Source organism: Episyrphus balteatus, chromosome 3, assembly GCF_945859705.1.
Source record: "Episyrphus balteatus chromosome 3, idEpiBalt1.1, whole genome shotgun sequence".
Classification (NCBI taxonomy): domain Eukaryota; kingdom Metazoa; phylum Arthropoda; class Insecta; order Diptera; family Syrphidae; genus Episyrphus; species Episyrphus balteatus.
In genome coordinates this window covers 37672686-37693383 of record NC_079136.1, presented here as the reverse complement: position 1 = coordinate 37693383, position 20698 = coordinate 37672686, and the positions used below count along the sequence as shown (strand labels likewise).

Below are 20698 nucleotides of genomic sequence, written 5' to 3'. Positions count from 1 at the left end.
GACCTTAAATCAAAAAAAAAATATTTAAAGAGAACGGCAACACTTACAAAACTAAACGATACCTTTTTTTAAAGGTAAAAAGTTATGCTACTTTTTGGTTTTTATATAAATGTTTTTTGATGAATAGTTTTTGAAACAAAAAATTTCAAACACAAAATTTTGAAAAAAAATTCAAAAAAAGTTCAAACAGTTTTTTTTTTTCATAAAATTTACGCAATCAAGTATTATTTTTTTTTTGTTTTAATTTCTCTTATATATTTTGAGTCAAACACCGAAAACTAAAAGTCAAAATCTCTTTTACTTTTCGAGAAAACTGAAAATTACCAAACCTTCTATTTTTTCAACCAACGCCAAAATTACGGCTATTAATTATGTCTTTCAGAAAGGAAGTAAGATGTTCACGGGTTTTATTGCAGGAATCGTTCAATGGGTTATAAAAAAGATAAAACCGCGGAGTGCTATTAAATGAGAGGGTGGGAACTGGAGATAGGGGTGCAAAAGCCCCTTTTTTGGTTTTTTCAATATATCTCGTAAACAAAGCATAATTTTGAGATATTGTTCTTAATAAATTTTGTAGAGAATAAAATTTCCTATAATAATAATGTTTTTTAATAATTTATAAAAAAAATTTTCTTAACAAAACAGTCAAAACAAACAAAAAAAAATCAAACAAAATCAATTTTTTTAGTTTTTTTACTTTTTTGGTTGTGTCTCTTATTTGGGCTGAGATAGACATTAACATTGCTCTAATAAAACATAGAAAATTAAATTTTCTTTGAAATGCTGGTCTCATCAAATTTTTTCATTGAAAATTAACCAAAATATAGCCATTTGAACCTATCTTTTTTTCGCAGATTCAGTTTTTCTCAAGTAAAAAAGAAAAATTTGAGGGGAAAGTACTATAACTTAGCAACCAAGAATTGATAGCGGTTTTTTGTAGAAGGGTTAAATACAATCATTTTTTACTATGGGAGGGGGTGTCTATCTTCCCCCGTTTAGGCGGAAGGGGTTATTAAAAAAAAGAAAAATACTTAAAATCAAAAAAATTTATTAAAAAACAACGGTAACACTTACAGTTATGAACGATACTTTTTTCGAAAGCTAAAATTATACACTAAATTTAAATTTTTAAGTTAAGTTATTTAAACCGACTATTTCGAAATAAACGATTTCAAAGTCAAAATTTTAGAAAAAAAAGTTTAAAAAACACGTTGATTACTATTTTAAGAATGACTTTGGATTTCAATACGAAGTTTATCCATAAAGTAAACAGCCTCAATTGATTTCTTATCAAAAACTGAAAATCATTATGTTCCTATGCCTTCTTGTTTTCCTTAAAAAATTAAAAAATGCAAAAACTACTTTCTTTACCAGGCTCATTCATTTATTTTGAAAACTATTGATTCAAATAACTTAACTTAAAAATTTAAATTAAGTGTATAATTTAAGCTTTTGAAAAAAGTATCGTTCATAACTGTAAGTGTTACCGTTGTTTTTTAATAATTTTTTTTGATTTTAAGTATTTTTCTTTTTTTTAATAACCCCTTCCGCCTAAACGGGGGAAGATAGACACCCCCTCCCATAGTAAAAAATGATTGTATTTAACCCTTCTACAAAAAACCGCTATCAATTCTTGGTTGCTAAGTTATAGTACTTTCCCCTCTAATTTTTCTTTTTTACTTGAGAAAAACTGAATCTGCGAAAAAAAGATAGGTTCAAATGGCTATATTTTGGTTAATTTTCAATGAAAAAATTTGATGAGACCAGCATTTCAAAGAAAATTTAATTTTCTATGTTTTATTAGAGCAATGTTAATGTCTATCTCAGCCCAAATAAGAGACACAACCAAAAAAGTAAAAAAACTAAAAAAATTGATTTTGTTTGATTTTTTTTTGTTTGTTTTGACTGTTTTGTTAAGAAAATTTTTTTTATAAATTATTAAAAAACATTATTATTATAGGAAATTTTATTCTCTACAAAATTTATTAAGAACAATATCTCAAAATTATGCTTTGTTTACGAGATATATTGAAAAAACCAAAAAAGGGGCTTTTGCACCCCTATCTCCAGTTCCCACCCTCTCATTTAATAGCACTCCGCGGTTTTATCTTTTTTATAACCCATTGAACGATTCCTGCAATAAAACCCGTGAACATCTTACTTCCTTTCTGAAAGACATAATTAATAGCCGTAATTTTGGCGTTGGTTGAAAAAATAGAAGGTTTGGTAATTTTCAGTTTTCTCGAAAAGTAAAAGAGATTTTGACTTTTAGTTTTCGGTGTTTGACTCAAAATATATAAGAGAAATTAAAACAAAAAAAAAATAATACTTGATTGGGTAAATTTTATGAAAAAAAAAAACTGTTTGAACTTTTTTTGAATTTTTTTTCAAAATTTTGTGTTTGAAATTTTTTGTTTCAAAAACTATTCATCAAAAAACATTTATATAAAAACCAAAAAGTAGCATAACTTTTTACCTTTAAAAAAAGGTATCGTTTAGTTTTGCAAGTGTTGCCGTTCTCTTTAAATATTTTTTTTTTGATTTAAGGTCGAGTTCTTAATTTAAAATTTTTTTCACATTCAAGTGCTTGGCAGACCGTTTTTGCCACGTCTCACGAGACTTTTTTTTTTGCAGTAACATGCCTGGGGATGTCCTTAAACATATTTCATAGGGGTGAATACTAAGCAATTACCTGCAAACTTTAGGTCGCTGGCTCTCGGTCTATTTATTTATGTATATAGTTGTTATCTATGCCTGCATTATTTATTTATTTATAATAACGACTGTTCAACTGTTTTTTTCAATCTATTTAATGAATAAGTATTGTATTATTAAATGTCAAATGAAAGAAACCCTATAGCGTAAAGTAAAAAAAAAACGACTTTTTTCATTTTTTGCTTCTTTTTTGTGAATTTTCGTGTAAATTTACTTAAAAATGGTGAATTTTATGGAAATTATCTTATTTTGATATAATCATGCAATAATAAATTGAATAAACACAAAAAATAATTTTGGCCATGTTTTTGGGAAAATTTACCTGTGTGTGCCGTTTCAAAAATATTTTTTTTTATTTTTAAAGTAGGACTACATGTGCGGTAGTACATGATTGTACATAATGTATTATTTTTAATCAAAATTATTTATTAGAGCCGTTTTTAAGTTAAAAAAAAAAACACCTTTTCCATAAGGCAAATACCTTTAATTTTGGTCCTTAAAAATCTCTTATTTCCCCTTTCGACAGGGGAACTAGATACCTAGTTTCAAGCAAATAGTTGGTACCTTGGACAGGCAGAAAGAATTGAGAAACCCAAGTTTTTTTTTCGAATTCGGAATAAATAAATAAAATTAACTTTATTTTAAGAGGGGTCAACAACAAGCATTTTTTTACTTCGCCAAGTAAAGGGCAATTTCGTAAAAAAAAAGTCTCAAAATAATAAAATAAATAAAAGCGGTAACACACAGTTACGAATCAAACCTTTTTCAAAACCCGAAATGTTACAATTTATTCTATTTTTTTTAATAAAGGTAATTATTCAACAGTTTTTGAAATAATTCATTTCAAGACTATGGATTTTAATACAAAATTAAATGATAAAGAAAAGTGCATCAAATGATTCTTTTTTTAAACACAGAAAACCATGAAATGTTCCCACGCCTTCTAGTTTTTGAGAAAGTTGAAAAATAGAAATTTTTATTCGGATTCACTCTGAGCGTGCCAAGAAATTTAGTTTTTAAGAATTTTCCATGCGTTTTAATGATCTTATTGTTGATGTTATTCTGGCCAAACGCGGGAAGATAGACACCTTCTCTTATACTAAAAAAATGCTTCTTTTTGAAAAAATTCTTATAATTTTTTGACTCTAGCTCTAGAGTTATCATCAGGGATAGAATGTAGTGGAATTTGCCTTTTTTTCTTGCTCAATCGTATGACACTATAGATTAAAAACAAACACGTTTCACGTCCCCCTCGTGCCAAATAATATGTATTTTATTTTGCTTTTTTTTTGCCTTTTCTCTTGTCATTGCCTTTTTTTGCTTTTTCTATGTTTTTTTATCTTTTTAGCGTCTTTAAAGTAATGCCTACACACAAAACACTCAAATACAAACAAAAAGCTAACTTACTCCATATAGGTATTACTTACTCAATACATCTATGTATATTAGGGATTCACTAATTACACCACACAACCGCAACCGACACGTATCAGGGTTCAAAAGCTAACTTACTCAATTTACAATATTCGATTGGAAAAGTTCTCCATATTTTGACAATCAAGAGATATTTGGAAGCCGCGAAAGGGGCAGTCGAAAAAGATGTTGTTGAGAAGTACAAATCAGTTTTTTGGGCAATAAGGGACTCGAGAGAGTTGAACAAGTAAATTGAGTGATAAATGGGGAAACAAATCAAGAGCTACCGGCAAATGTTGTAGTGGGTGATGTCAAGTGCTTAACTATTTAATTTAATCTTAAGCTCCTCTTATGCCGACTTTTCACGAGTCGATTTTAGCCGCGCGATATATCGCCCGACTTGCAGCTTACGTTTAAACGAGTTGAAAAGCTTCGCCTCACGCCAAAAATTGACTCGTCGTTGGCGATTTTTACCTTAAATTGAAAAAAAAACTCAAGATTGTTCAAAATTACTACAATTAATTTTTATATTACATGCTTTTTCTCAATAAATGCCTTTTTTGCCTTTTTGGGAGTTTTATTTAGCCTTTTTTTAAGTTTTTAGGTCTACAAGATCCTATCCCTGGTTATCATACTGGAAAGATTCGAAAAAAAAAAAAACTCGAAATTATTTTTTTTTAAAACCGTTGCAAAAACCAAAATTTTTTTGAAATTTTTTCACTTAGAAATCAAATGGTAAAATATTTTTTTTTTAAAATAATACTTTTCAAAATGTGTAGGCGCCTACATTAAAACTTTATTTTAATATAAGCTACTCTGGTCAGTCAGTGGTTCTGTTTTGTTACTGATCCTTGTTGTTGTTGGACAACTTATTGCAATCTTGAAATCTATCTTCAGCTAACGACCTCCTCATTTTTGCAACGAAAGTATGTCTTTTTTTGAATGTTTTGCATTCCTTTTCTTGAATCACTTAATATTTTTTTTCTGATATTTGAAGTCCAAGGTCAAAAACTTCCATTTAACGTTTGATTCGAATACCTACATTATAAGTGGAAAAACTGAGCTAATAGAAAAAATTCATACATAGTCAATGCTTTAAAAGTGTTCTACCAACTTGACACTTATCTCTTTTCAAACTTTATGGATTTACAAAAGACCTTATCGTATACAAATTAAAGCAGATATACAACTTCTGGTTAACCAACACAAACATGCATACTCTACACTGCAGTTGTAAACGAGTTACAAAATAAAGACGAATGTCCCTGAAAAGTTATCCTCCTTAATATATATTTTATAAATTCAAAACATTGCAACAAAAAAAAACCTAAATGTATGCACGTACAAGGTACCTCTACCAGGTGGTGGATTCCATCATATGGAATTCGTGACATAGATTCAAATGAAAAAAAGAAAGAAAAAAACAGAAATTCTATGTAGGTAAGGTACCTATGTACACATTCCGCAACGAGTGACATTCTTTGTATGCCTATGTTTACCCAGCATCGCCACCAGAGAGAGAGAAGAAATTCCAAGGTTTATATTTAGCAGCATCATCAACCCATAGCGCGTAGCATATACCTAGCACGGGTTTTGTGTTTTTTTTTTGTATTCCTTTTCCTCTTTCCAAGGAAGGGAGCAGATACCGATGCGATACATGACATCGAGAATACAATTTGTTTAGGCGTGTGGAGGGTAAAGTAACTTAAACAATTTACTCAAAAACCTCGCCGCCAACCGATAACAATGGAAATTATGAACATCGGATTAGTGGTGCCCTTAATTCCACTTTGTGATCAATGGATTTGAACAAACAACACACAAATCTAACAAAAAGAGGCAGTTATTTAGGAACAACAAGAATAAACTAGCTATTCAGGAAAATTTTAATTAAAACTAAGTAAAGTTGTAAACTAAAAAACTGAGGCCGAGGCGAGGGTGCTTTTTTTTTGCATTTCGCTTCGAAACTATGAGCATTCTTTTATTTATTGCAAATCGAAATGGCTTTAGAAAGACAAGGTTTTATTTGTGTGGACAAGAGAATAAAGCAGGCAGAATAGTGGAAAGCTAGACGAGAAAATCAAGAATTAAAAAAAGTAAAAAATAGATAACAGCAAGAAAAAGAGGAAATAAGTTTTGCATTTTTACAGATTTTTACACAAAGTAGGTATAAGTTGTTGTTGTTGGTTGACGTGAAGGAGAGCTGAACTGGTGGCTTCCAGAGGCTCTATAGACTTCGTTGTTGTTGTTGTTTTTGTTGTTGCCTCGATTTATATTATAAGTATTTTTTGGCTCGTTGTTTTTCTATTTGGTCTTTTTGTGTTTCAACTTTTTTTTGTTATTTTTTTGTTAAATTACATTTTGAGTAGAATTCCTTAAAGATTCATAGGAAATTTGTAGCAAATTGTCACTGACATTTTTTTTTTGTAGGTATTTCCAATTTTCACGAAAACAAATAAACACTGTCACCAGCTGCAATTCACTTTCTCACACAATCGCTGTGGAAATTTTTTTTCAATAATTTAATTAATTTTAATTTTACTTTAGCGCGAAGGACAACTACGATGAAATGAAGCACATACAAAAAATAAATTAAAGAAAATAAAAATGAAAATATACGGAAGGAAAAGCGCCAGAAGACAAAAACGACATGCGACCCTCCCACAATCTTGCTCTTAAATGCAAAAGGAAAATGCAAAATTGAGAAATTGAACGAACAATTTTCTTTTTTTTTTTTTATCACAAGAATGAGATGGAGGTGGAATGGAGAATGTCAGAAAATGAGAGAGAGAAAAGTATTGGAACAAAATGGAATGAGAAGTGATGTTAAGGGTGTGTGGTGTGGCAGTGTTGCCGCTGGGAAATTTAGGCTGGTCGCAAAAAAAGCAAAAAAAGGGGTCACGAAAAAAAAAAAGTCGCATTTCCAAATTTTTTTGTGTATGAATCAAAATCAAACCAAATCCATATAAATTGAAATCGAAAATATCAATTCAAGTTTTTTTATTTATTTATTGAAACATAACAACTTAAAAAAAAATATTTTCATTTAATACTAGTGGAATATTTACATTTGTATTATAATAATTTACATATTACATATGTATACTTACTAGAGTGACCGCAAGAAATCGATTTTCGAAATTTGGTCGGGGGAACCCCATTCCGCCTTTGCAGATTTTTAGATAGCCAAAATTTCAGCTCGATTGGATAACTCTAAATGGTGCCGACACTCGCTCAAAGTATCAAAAATCTTTGTTTTTTCACTGTTTTTCGAAGAAAATTAGCGCTAGCTCCCAAACAGATCGGGTTATTTTCACTTTTTATATATTAAATTAAAGGTAGTGTTGCTACACATAATTCAGGTGCTTAATTTGTTTAGTTTTACTTAAAAAGAAAAATTTTTTCATCAATTTAAATTTTCAGTACTTACCTCAAAAAGAGCTGAAGTGCAAACTCAATTTAAAATTAAACTTTTTTTTAAACTTTTTTTAAATTTTGGCTATCTAAAAATCTGCAAAGGCGGAACATTTTATGGGGTTCCCCCGAAAAAAATTCGACAAGAAATTTTTTCTATGGGAGTTGCGGTCACTCTAATACTTACCTACCTATGAAAAAAATTAATCGGAAATATATGAAACCCAAAAAATTAATTATTTAATAAAATCTATTTTTAAAACTTAAAAAAAAATCAAATAAAACAAAACAAAAATGTATTTAACCTTTTCGATACTTAATATGTGAACTAATGTCTCTTATTTAACTTATACTAAAATGTATGTCCTATTTTAACAAAAGATTGAAATAAGTATACAAATATGTATATATGCATTCTAGGGTTAAGACCATGACCATTAACATTAGTTGCTCCGTTCTTGTGTTATAAGCGTTTGAAGGTAGCCATAATGAATTTTTTTTTTCGATTTTTTAAAAATCGAACGTGGAAACCTTTTTTATTTTTATTTCTATTTTTTTCGAAAAAAAAACTTTGGTAATTTTATGTATATATTTGTTCAAATATCTTATCGGAATCCATTTAAGATTTTTATATGAAAAGTGCATTGCGTATATCTCGAAATATTGCCATTTCAATGCAATCATGTCAAACAAAATTTCGCTTATTTTTTCGATGAGAGCGTTTTCAAACCCCATTTTCTCCGCTTTTTTTGTTGTTAATATTTTTATATATTTCTGTATAAAGTACCTATAACACAACAAATAAAGTACCGATTCACAACAACACTGCTGTTTTTATCGAGAGAAAGTAAAAACTGGATAATTATCTGGATTTTTCAAAAATCTATAAAGATAAAGTTTTTGCTGCTTTTAACACGTAAATTGTTTTGATTTCAAATATATCGATGTCGTTTTTTTGTTCAAAATCTATATAGATAAAGAAAAAAAAAACACGCCTAGTATAAATTGTTAGCGAACGGTAGATTATCAAAAATGAAATTCAAAGAAGAACGTGTTTCCGGAGTAAATTGTTAAGATTTATAAGTGTTTGTAACAGCATTAATTCTTTTGTTTTGGATTAAAAAAAAAATTTTAGCCTCGTAAATCCCAATTCAGACATATGTATAAATTTAACCAAAGATAAATTTGTATTCACATCCATATAAATGTTAAAAATTTACCCGCGGCTAGATATTTAATCTGAAATATGTTTTCACTATTTTTCAAACAACTTAACATTGATTTAAGCCTTGTACCCAGATCGAGCTAAATTTCAGCTCCCATACAAAACGTCTGTAAAAAATGTATGCTCTGCAAGAGTTTTTTTTTATTTTTGAAAATTTTTTATCACTTACGGGTCCCTGTTCTTTAACTTTATCACTGGCGATAAATGTTTTTCAACATCTATATCCAGTTACAGAACATGTGCACATGCCTTAAAAGAAAACGATTAATAAAATCCTCGATATTTTCTGGTTTGATAAAAAATATCGTTGATGCACTCTTGAAATTACTCATCCCTAGCAATAGCAAATGAAACAGTAAAATAACGGAGAAATTTTCACCTCAGTCGAACACATACAAACACAGACATAATTGCAGAGTTTTGTTAAACGGATACAGAGTGGAGAGTGGTGAAATTACTTACATAATACATTCACGATTCACAACTTAGAAGGAATTGCTAGATTTTCATGCAGAATTAAAAAGTCGAGTTGAATTCTGGAATTGAAACACTATTATTTCAATGGAAATAGATTTTTTTTTCATACATATTTTCTAGAGATGAGTTGGGGTCAAAAAAGTCGCAAGATTTTTAAAAAAGGGTCAAAATAGCCACTTTTTCAAAAGGTCGTCTCATGGTCGCATGGGTCAAAAAAAGGGGTCAAAATGCGACTAAAGTCGCATAACGGCAACACTGTGGTGTGGATAGATAATTTACACTTGCAGCCTGGTACGCAGCTCGCGCTAAATTTTAGCTCCCATACAAATTATCGAAAAATTTTATCTCAGCTAAAATGGATCCCATACAAATTATCGATAACTTGTATGGGAATTTTATCTCGGCTAAAATTTAGCGCGAGCAGCGTACCAGGCTTGAGAAATGACAAATGAGGTATGCCGATTTTTCCATTGATGATTTTTTTTCATCATGCTTGCTTGCGATCGTAAGCCTAGTACGCGGCTAAAGCGAAACGAAATTTTCCATGCAAAAATTCGATAGCGAAATCTTGAACGAAAAATTTCGTTTTGCTTTTCGTTTTTCAGTACGCAGCTCTAGCGAAAAATTGTAGAGTTTTCACTCATTTGTCACTTACTTTTTATTATCTTGTGCAATTTTCTTGATTCCAAGAGCAGTGTTGAAGGTTTTTTCACTTTAAATTCATTTATTTCTTCTGTTAAAAATTATTTTCTATTGTTTTTGCTTGATTTTAAATTAATTTAGATTTTTTTATTTTGACTTTGACAGAATACTCGATGATATTTATTTTTTGTTGTCGATTTTGGAGATTTGAAAATTTTCCGTTTCCCTTCAGTAGCGTACTAGGCTGTATGTGGGAAAATAAAAAAAAGCTGAAATTGAATTAATTATTGCTTAAATAATTTCTACTTTAAAATTTTTAGCCCGATTCCATTGGAGTACTACAAATAACACACGATCTTCTACTCGAGGAGATACGAAAGTGTGGTTGTTGTAGTAGATTTCTACTCACGAGTAAGCTACCACCTCCAATGGAACAGGGCTTTTGTGGAAGATAAGGCCAATTAAAGCCTAGTACTCAGCTGTAGCGAAACGAAATGTTCCATACAAAATCTCGTTAACGAAATCTTGAACGAAATTAAATTTGTTTTTTTTTTTTTTGCTTTAAAACTCTTTTTTTCCGATGTTTTTTCTTAAATATTTTTATTTGTATTTTTATTATTTTTACTTTGCTATTAGTCTAAGAGCCAGGAGCAGATTTCTTGCGTGAGAGGTAACCGATTCATATGAATGTCAGAGGTAGCGTGGGTCATGGTGATGACGAATACCTTAGTCTGCCTGCATTTATTTGGGGCGTTGTCGAGAAAAAGCGCAAGTACCATTTTTCGGAAAATCGATTTAGTGAGGGTAACCACTTAAAATTTATTGATAACCAACGCCACATACTCACTGATAACAAATATACCAATGGCAGACATTTTAAGTGAGGCCAAACCCCCGGCAGACTGTCCCGAAAATGCGTTTTTTTTTTTGGCGTTTTTAGACTTTGGGGTAACCACCCAAAATTATTCGCATCCTGTAGCGGTGGACTCCCTGATAACAAAAACACCCATGGCAGACATTTTGACACTTAAAATGTCTGCCATGGGTATTTTTGTCATCAGGAAGTCCACCGCTACAGGATGCAACTAGTTTTAAGTGGTTACCCTAAATAAATCAGTTTTCAGAAAAACTGCAACTGCACACTTTAAAAGGTGTGTTTTTTATTACCACCGGGCTTAACTGGACAAAAAAATGCCTCGGGACTTAACTGGATATCTTGGCAGCACTGCAACTGCATATTGAATGTTTCGAAAACAAACACAAACAAAAACAGACACAAACAAAATTGGAGTTGTCGTATTCTGCGCTTTCGGGTTTTTCTTGTATTTTTTTGTATGTTTTAAAAAGAGATACAAAAATGTATGCTAGCAAAACTATTCAAATATATTTTGTCATTCCAAACGTCAGTTTTCACGTTTGTAAACCAATTCTAAACAATTTATGAAAAAAAAAAAAAAAATAGAAAATTAGTTTGGTAGCACAGATTTTAATCCTGGTCAAAAATTTACACAACTATGGCCGAGGTGCTAAGTTGTTGCTACATGTAACATGTTAGTTGCTTAGCCCCGAGTTAAGTAAGACCGGTTGCAAGACGTTGATATTTTGTTGTCTAATGACAGAGTCAACTTATTTATTCAAAATTATTAATCCTATTTATATTAAAAGTGTGTTTATTTACAAGTCCAAATACAATTGTGTGAAAAAACTACAAGAAATCAAAACACTTTACCACAATAACCATCTTATCACGTTAAGGCGGTTTCATGAATATTCCTATTTGGAAAAAAAAAACGAGAAAATGATTTGATAAAAGGTCTCATAGAAAAAAAAAAAGAAACGTTAATATTTCGAGATAAACGCGATGCACTTTTCAGATAAAATACATAAATAAATCCTTATAAAATTATTAAACGAAAAATATAAATTCTGTCGAAAATTTAGGAAAAAATACAAAAAATTTTCCAAAATTAAAAAAAAAAATCGGAAAAAATTAAACTTATTATAAAATACGTACAAAAAACGGTTAAATCAGTTAAAAATTATCAAATTTTATTTTAGGGTTTATAGATTTTAGTTATTTTACTAATGTCTTATGCTCTCTATCTTTGTAGGCTCTATATCCTGGGTAGCTAATTCTCTGTTTCCAAATTGAATCATTTATTTGCAAAACATGATAAGTCCACTTTTTTTCAAAGTTCTTTTTATTGACTAAATTTGTACTCCAGGGATAACCACGTCTGTCTTTAAAATATGAAGTATCTACTCCATCTATATCCGATTTTACAGCTACGCGAAATATTTTTTTAAGTATCAAAAACAGAATAAGTCCCGGACTTATCATCTTTTGAAAATAAACAACAGCTTCTTTTTGTGTAAATGGTATATTAGATTAATGGCTGAAAATCTTAAGTTTAAAGCTACTTTAAAGTTAAATAAGCAGTCCGGACATTGTATTTTATTCTCAAATACAATTGTTTGATAGATTGGAGCTAAAATCAAAATTGCATATCCATTTAAAAACTAATTTCACATCCGTTTATTTTCAAAGTATGATAAGTCCAAAAGCGTTTTTATTTTTTATCTTTTGAGCTATCGATCCAAAAATTAAAAACGAAACGGTATTTTGTAGCTAGGCAAGAGTTCTACAGAATATATTTTTTATAAATTTTTCTACGCATATTAAAAGAAAATAGAACGTTTTTTTCTTCTCCTGAAAAATTTAAAATCATGGACTTATCATGTTTTGCAAAAAAATGATTCAATTATTTGGATGGATTTCCAGTTCTTTTATTCGTGTTCTTAAGCTTGTTATTGTTTTTTCCGCTTTCGACAATTTTGAATTTAAAATTTCATTTTCGGCACGTAACAATTTTCTATAAAAAGTTGCAAAATGATGAATAAGAAAGCAATTTAAATATAATATTCTTTAGCCGCATTCCCTTGGAGGCTACTCATGAATAGAAATCTAGTACAACAACTTCACATTCTTATCTACTCGAGCAGAAGATTGCAGTACTAGATTTACTAATCATCTACTCATAATAGTCTGCCATCTCCAAAGCAACGCGGCTTTTACAACATACATTTCTTCATATAGCTGATTTGTTTTCTCTAAAGATAACGGATCCGAAGCATTGGCATTACTTAAACATTCATTTTCCTCATTTTCAATTAAAATTTCCGAATCGAATTGTTTCGAAACTGAAATCTCAAGATTATTTTGTTCGGTTTGTTCCGCCGTTATTTCCTTTGAACATTCTGTTGATTCAAATTCAAAATTTCCTTTCAAGTAGATGGTAGGAACTGCATCCGGTTTTAACATGCGATACGCTGTGAAGCCTATGTAAATAAATATCATTTCGTATTTTCTTAAAATTTAAATATGAAACTAGTGATGGAAACTATCGAATGATTTGAACTATAGATAGTTAGTAACTGAATGATTTGAACTATCGAATAGTTCATTCATTTATTCATTTGAATAAAAACTATCGAATAAACTATCGGATAAAAACTATCGAATAAAAACTAGGTATCGAATAAAAAAAACTATTCGAATGAAAAAACTATCGTTTAATAAAACTAAACTAATCGAATAAAAATAGTAACTAAGAATGAATGATTTAAAACTATCGAATGAATGAATATTCTACAACTATCGATAGTTTTTATTCGATAGTTCCCATCACTATATCAAACCAAACTTTAAGCTTACCCATGTCAAATTTAATATTATTTATGAAATCATCTTTGACAAAATGCAGACTGCAAATTCTTGCACTTTGAATATTAATTAGATCTTTTCTTTTGCAAAATACAATCCATTGTTTTGAAATCTTTGAATTTCGTTTAGGAAATTTATGGAAACTTGTATTTGTTTGTTTTGTTCGTGTTGAGTTGTTACATCCAAATACCGAACAACCACCCATTGTTTATTAATTGATATTTGAATAAACTAAATATTTAACTGTCTGTAACTTGCAAAAACTTTACCTCCGGTATAAAAGAGAAACAGGAAACAAAGTAAATAAAATTACATTACATTTAAGAGAATAGTGCAAGAAGTAAACTCTTTACAAAAATCTACCACTACCACTTCAACTTGTAAACTTCAAAAATATATTTTATTTTTGTAGAGCCACGATTTAAATTATAAAACTAAAGTTTTATTACTTTCTCGTTATTATTTGAATCAATTTAAATGGAAAACTTCATTATTTATTTATGCTGCACAAAAATATCTTTTTTCGGAAAAGATCTGACTTGAATCTATTTTTTGTTTTTTCTTTTGTGGCTTGTTCGTTCGTTAATGAACACAACAAATGGTTAAAGAGCGCAAATGGAATGAAATGAAATTGAAATCATTCGTTGAATTTTCGCAGTGATGGGCATAATTATTACAAAAATCGATTCTATGTTTACACAAGCATTCTATTTTTTTTTAAATACAATTTTTTGTACAGTTTTGTGGAATAGCAATCGTATTCACATTTGTTAGCCCCGTTCTACTTTAGATGGTGGTTTACTCATGAGTAGATCTAGTACTACCCTAAGAGCCTGTTTTCACTAGAGCCCAAATTAGGTAATTTCCCAAATTATCTCATTTCGAATGTCAAATCGCATAGGAAAAAAATTAAATTTGAAATCCGAACTGACCTAATTTGCGAAATTATCTCATTTGGGCTCTAGTGAAAACAGGTTATAACGAAAAATTTCGATGTGCTTTTCGTTTATCAGTACCTATGTAGCTGAAATAAAAAAAATTCTAGCTTTTGTGTCGAGTTTTCACTCATTTTCACTTATTTTTTATTTTTCCGGGACATTTTTCTGGATTATAAGAACTATAATTAGGGCTTTTTTTTTCATTTTTAATTAATTTATTTCTTGATTAAAGCCTGGTACGCTGCTCGCGCTAAATTTTAGCTCCCATACAAATTATCGAAACATTTTAGCTGAGCTAAAATGGATCCCATACAAATTATCGATAACTTGTATGGGAATTTTATCTTGGCTAAAATTTAGCGCGAGCAGCGTACCAGGCTTAAAGTCTGGTACGCAGATCGAGCGAAATTTAAGCTCCCTTGCAAATTATCGAAACAACAGCTAAATGTGTTTCTATAATTTGTATGGAAGCTAAAATTTAGTTCTATCAGCGTACCACCCAAGTAACAATTTAGCTTTCATAAGGGTCAATGCAAGCTATTTTTTGAATTGTTTAAGAAGAAGGACAAGTCTTATGCAAATCATTTTGGTGCACATTACCGAATTTCCCCAAGACCTTCCTCCACACGCAATCCACAAGCTAATAGCTTGTGACGAACAGCGTAAAACGACCTTATGCAGGCCTTTTTACAAAACAATGAAACATTTTAGGGAAGCTATAGCTTCGCTAAGGAAACTATCATTTGCATTGGATGTTATAATAAGGCCTTATGGAGGTTGTTATAAGATGTTGAATTTATGAATAAAAAAAAAGATTTTGTTGAATTTTTATTTTCTTTTAATTTTTTTCTATTTTGTTTTTTCTTCTTTTTTGGCCATGTCAATGCTTTTCCTGTCGTTCTGAAATGGGAAGAATTTTATTTTAATTGAAAAAGAACACATTTTTTTTTATTTCACAAATGGCCCCGCCAGGAATCGATCCCACGTACCTTTACATACCAAGCCAGCACCTTACCAGTAGACCATATTCGAATATTAAAGATGAGTGGCAAAAAGGGAGCTAATTGAAACCTCACATAAAATGCAATGTTTTTTCTAAAGTGTTACAAACATTGCATATCTGTAGGATAAAAGCTTTGCATACTTATTGGTGAAAAACATTGCATACTTGAGAGATGAAAACATTGCATACTTACAAGAACCTCTTGGAACAGGTCTTATGAAAGCCTTCTGTCACTTGAAAATAGAAGGCTTCTTTAGAACGGTTCAAACAGGTCTTATCAAGGTCTTCTTTAACTTCTATTTACAAGGCTTCTTCTAAACACTTCCAGATAGCCTTAAGGAGACCTCCTTTTTTTCCAAAATGGATGATTTGCGTAAGTAAGCCTTAAACTAAACTTATACAAACTATAGCTTGCCAAATCGAAGAAAATGGACCTTACGCAAGTAAAATTGTTACTTGGGCAGTGCTACTGTTCTGTAACTTTTAATACTGCAGTGTGATAAATTTTTTGAATGAAGCCTGGTACGCAGATCGAGCTAAATTTTAGCGAAGATAAAATTCCCATACAAGTTATCGATCATTTGTATGGGATCCATTTTAGCTCGGCTAAAATTTTTCGATAATTTGTGTATGGGACGAAAATGGATTTTATAGACGTCCAAAAACGTTTATTCCCAGTGATAAAGTTGCAAAAAAGGGCCCATTGTTAAATTGTTAGCATGTCCATGTTAAAATCAAACCAGAAGTGTGTGTCAAATGTTAAAAATTGGAGATGTGTGCTTAAGCCTGGTACGCTGTTCTCACTAAATTTTAGCCGAGATAAAATTCCCATACAAGTTATCGATAATTTGTATCGAACTCATTTTAGCTCGGTTAATTTTTGGATAAAGCCTGGTACGCTGCTCGCGCTAAAATTTAGCTGAGATAAAATTCCCATACAAGTTATCGATAACTTGTATGGGATCCATTTTATCTCGGCTAAAAATTTTCGATAATTTGTATGGGAGCTAAAATTTAGCGCGAGCAGCGTACCAGGCTTAATTTGTATGGGAGCTTAAATTTAGCGCGAGATGCGTACCAGGCTTTACCCATCACTAAAAATCTGAACGAATATAAATTTCAATTTCATTTCATTCCCATCGAAACTTCGTCATCTCTTTTGTTTGTTGAAAACAAAACGTCAAACACACAAAAAAATTTTCTGTCACAAAAAAAAACATACACCGAAAATACAAGTCATCTAGATCGAACTTTTATTTTTTGTGCTAAACAATTCAATTTCTCCATTTTTCATCCAAAAAAATAATATTAAAAAAAAATTATGGCTGCAACATTAGAAGATAAATCAATTTGGGAAGATGGTGAAGAGTCCTTAGGTGAAGAAGTCCTCCGTATGTCGACCGATGAAATTGTTAGTCGTACTCGATTAATGGACAATGAAATAAAAATTATGAAAAGTGAGGTTATGCGTATTACTCACGAAATCCAAACTCAAAATGAAAAAATTAAAGATAATACGGAAAAAATTAAAGTAATTACAAATCTATTTCTATTTATTGAATTAATTGAATTCACTTTTACTTTATTTAGGTCAATAAAACTCTTCCATATTTAGTTTCAAATGTTATTGAACTTTTGGATGTTGATCCACAAGAAGAGGAAGATGACGGAGCTGTCTTGGTTCTAGACAACCAGCGCAAGGGCAAATGTGCCGTCATTAAGACCTCCACCCGACAAGCATACTTTTTGCCTGTCATTGGTCTTGTTGATGCCGAAAAACTCAAACCCGGCGACTTGGTTGGGGTAAATAAAGATTCTTATTTGATTTTAGAGACTTTGCCAGCCGAGTACGATGCCAGGGTTAAGGCAATGGAAGTCGATGAAAGACCAACCGAACAATACTCTGATATCGGTGGTTTGGATAAACAAATCCAAGAACTGATTGAAGCAGTCGTATTGCCAATGACGCATAAAGATAAATTCAAGAATCTGGGAATTCATCCTCCAAAAGGTGTTCTGTTGTATGGACCACCTGGAACTGGAAAGACTTTGTTGGCAAGAGCTTGTGCTGCCCAAACAAAGTCGACTTTCCTCAAATTGGCTGGTCCTCAGTTGGTCCAGATGTTTATTGGTGATGGCGCCAAATTGGTTCGTGATGCATTCGCTTTGGCAAAGGAGAAATCTCCAGCAATCATCTTTATTGATGAATTGGATGCCATCGGAACCAAACGTTTCGATTCAGAAAAAGCTGGTGATCGTGAAGTACAGCGAACTATGTTGGAACTCTTGAATCAGTTGGATGGATTCAGTTCAACTGCTGACATTAAAGTAATTGCTGCAACAAATCGTGTTGATATTCTCGATCCAGCTTTGTTGCGTTCTGGACGTCTCGACAGAAAAATCGAATTCCCTCATCCAAATGAGGAAGCTAGAGCTAGAATTATGCAAATCCATTCGAGAAAGATGAATGTTAGCCCGGATGTTAATTTTGAAGAGTTGTCTCGGTCGACTGATGATTTTAATGGCGCCCAATGTAAAGCTGTTTGTGTGGAAGCGGGTATGATTGCTTTAAGGCGATCAGCTACTTGTGTTACACATGAAGACTTTATGGATGCAATTATGGAAGTTCAAGCTAAGAAGAAGGCTAATTTGAATTATTATGCCTAAGTTTTGGTTTTTTCTATTTTTTTTTTTAATAATTATGTATTACTTTAATATTTCATCATTTGTAAGAACATTTATTAACAGAACATTCTCTTGGCAAAAAAATTATAAGCAAATAATAAAAAACGTATTTAAATAAAATGATTGGTTACTTAAATTTTCAGGAATGGTTCTTCTTGTAAGTAATAGAGGTCCAAAGTACTCAAGTTTACTGACCAAAAGATTCTCTCGAATATTGTATTGGGGAGCAATTTTTTTACTGAACATTTTGCTTCTGGCTTTTCTTCGGCGAAAAACTTTCCATAGCAGACATTGTTAAATTTCATCTATTAAAAAAAAAAAAAAAAAATTGCATACGGCTGGGCAAAAACAATCGGAACTATTTGCGTTGATTTCAGCTGTCAAGAAACGACCAGAGCTTTGGGATAGAAGACGCAGTTAGTACAAGCTAGCTCACATAAAAAGTGAGTGCTGGAGTCGCTGAGGAGCTTGGGATCCAAAATGTTGATAGCTTTGTAGCGGGAAAGCCCCTGATGGCCTCTTCTTACCCAAATTTTGTGTAAGATCCGAAATAAAAGAGTTTTTATGTTTATTTTTATACAAAATTAATAAGAATCTTACACTAAATATGCAATTTTTTTACATAACCCCTTGGTCCTGCGATCACAGAATTTATTCTCTTTAACTATTTTATTAATCAGCCTTATTGCGATTTGCAACTATCAATCGATAGTTGATAAAAATTAAATTTCGATATCTTATTACTTAATAAAGAAAAGTTTTGAAAGTAGAGAATGGTCCTAACTGTCATTAAATGAAATCTAATTACAAAATTCCATTAAAAAGTTGACCAGTTTTCCTATAAATTAGGTTTAAAATCCCAAATTTCAGTATTTATCAACTATCGATTGATAGTTGTAAATCACAATAAGGTTGAATACTTCAATTTAAAAAAAATTAATGAAAACTCAAAAAAAGTTTAATAATCGGCCTTATCATGAATTCCATTCCTATAGAGCTGAATATTTTTAACTGTTTTCAATCATAAAATTTCTTCAATTTTTAAAATAAAAATGAAATTTCGAAAAAATTCATCTACCCGTTTTCAAAAAATTGATCTTTGAAAACAATTTTTTTTTTAAATCCATTTTATTTTGAAAATTTTTATATTACAAAAGTTTTTAAGGTTTCTATACAAAGATTTTAGTTGAAATAAGCTACGTAGCTTATGGAAATTTAGATAAAAAAAACCGTTATATGGCAGGTGCCGTTAATAACAAAAATATTTTTTCATTTCAAAAGTTAGATCTCATAATATGAGTTATAGTAAACACAAATATTTTCGAAAAATTTGTGTGGGAGGTACACTTTCTATGAGAAATATTACAAAAAAAAAACAACTTTGGAAATAAGAAAAAATCATTCCTACCATATTTCAAGAAAATCTGTTCATCCATCATGACGAAAAACACTTTTTTTTAACTTCTCCATCGTAATGTTGGTTTTGATTAAAACCTCCAATTTTTTTTTGACACGAAACCAATAATTTTCCTATAGAGCAAGTAAAAAAACACATTTCGGGGTTTTTATCCAAACTAACATTACGATAATTGAAAAATTTTAAAAAATTGGTTTTCGTCGTACCCGGCCCATCGGTTTGTCTGTTTGTCATTCATGTTTGTCATTCCAGCTAGGACCTTAGTGAAGGATGGAAATACATATGTGAAATTTAATACACATTTTTTTTTGTAATTTCCAAGGTTCGTTTCTTTTTTTTTTGTTTTTTTTTTTTAATTTCTGCAATAGAAAGAATACCTCCCATATAAGGGTGTCGAGGTATTGCGGATTTCTCGAAAACGGCTCTGAGGCTTTCAAATAAATTTGGTACGAAAAGTGAATACAAACTAAGAATTACATTTTTCAATGTTCTCGCAACAAAATAATTTCTTTTTAATCACTCTATTAGCTTTAAGAACTAACAAAAATATTAATTTGAAATGAAAAAGTACCTAATTAGTACCTTAAATATTAATGCAATCACAACACAATTGTTTTGCTCACCTTGTTTTACTGTTTTACTTACTTGGGAGTCATCATCTAACAATAGCTCTTCTTATTGAATAAAAAGAATACCAATTTATATACATACCATATAATATATATATTTTTTTTTTTATAAATTATTAAAGTCTTTTATATTTTTTTATGTTTTCTTGTTGTATTCGTTATGTTATTTACAAAATATTGTTTAATCATTTCTGTTTTGTGTTTTCTTTCCATTTCAATTATAATATAATGTGAATACTAGTCTCGCGTACTTCTAACATAAGTTTATATAGTTTTTTTTGTTTTAATTTATTTTTATTTTGATTTAATTTTACTTTAATTTGTTTGTTTTTTGTAGAAAAAGTAAAATTAAGATTTTTAATGAATTAATATTATAAAAAACCGGAAATAAATTAAATATATTTTTTTGTTTTTCT

At 30.4% G+C, this 20698-nt stretch overlaps 3 protein-coding genes across 10 annotated transcripts in view; 1 reads left to right on the top strand and 2 right to left on the bottom strand.

Annotated features, from left to right (window-relative positions):
- LOC129913111 (GATA zinc finger domain-containing protein 10) overlaps positions 1-6805 on the bottom strand; it is a 50655-nt gene extending 43850 nt beyond the window's left edge. For 5 of the 8 annotated variants that reach the window (XM_055991607.1, XM_055991614.1, XM_055991615.1 and 2 more), the window contains exon 1: positions 6287-6805. The gene's annotated coding sequence lies outside the window, so the exon portion shown is untranslated. Of the gene's footprint in view, positions 1-6276 lie in introns of all 8 variants that reach the window. The other 3 variants (XM_055991608.1, XM_055991610.1, XM_055991612.1) reach the window with 2 other exon arrangements.
- Positions 6806-12644: 5839 nt separating this feature from the next.
- On the bottom strand, positions 12645-14165 carry LOC129914933 (THAP domain-containing protein 1-like). The gene is made up of 3 exons (XM_055994385.1): positions 13602-14165; positions 12970-13225; positions 12645-12759 (listed from the first exon to the last, which is right to left on the bottom strand). The coding sequence occupies exons 1-3, from the start codon at positions 13813-13815 to the stop codon at positions 12645-12647; spliced, it is 585 nt and encodes a 194-aa protein (XP_055850360.1). The 5' UTR covers positions 13816-14165.
- A 2582-nt stretch (positions 14166-16747) lies between these two features.
- LOC129913644 (26S proteasome regulatory subunit 6A-B) lies at positions 16748-18372 on the top strand. Its single transcript, XM_055992416.1, has 2 exons — positions 16748-17082; positions 17142-18372. Exons 1-2 carry the CDS (start codon positions 16873-16875, stop codon positions 18216-18218), a joined length of 1287 nt encoding a protein of 428 aa, XP_055848391.1. The 5' UTR covers positions 16748-16872; the 3' UTR covers positions 18219-18372.
- Positions 18373-20698: the final 2326 nt, after the last annotated feature.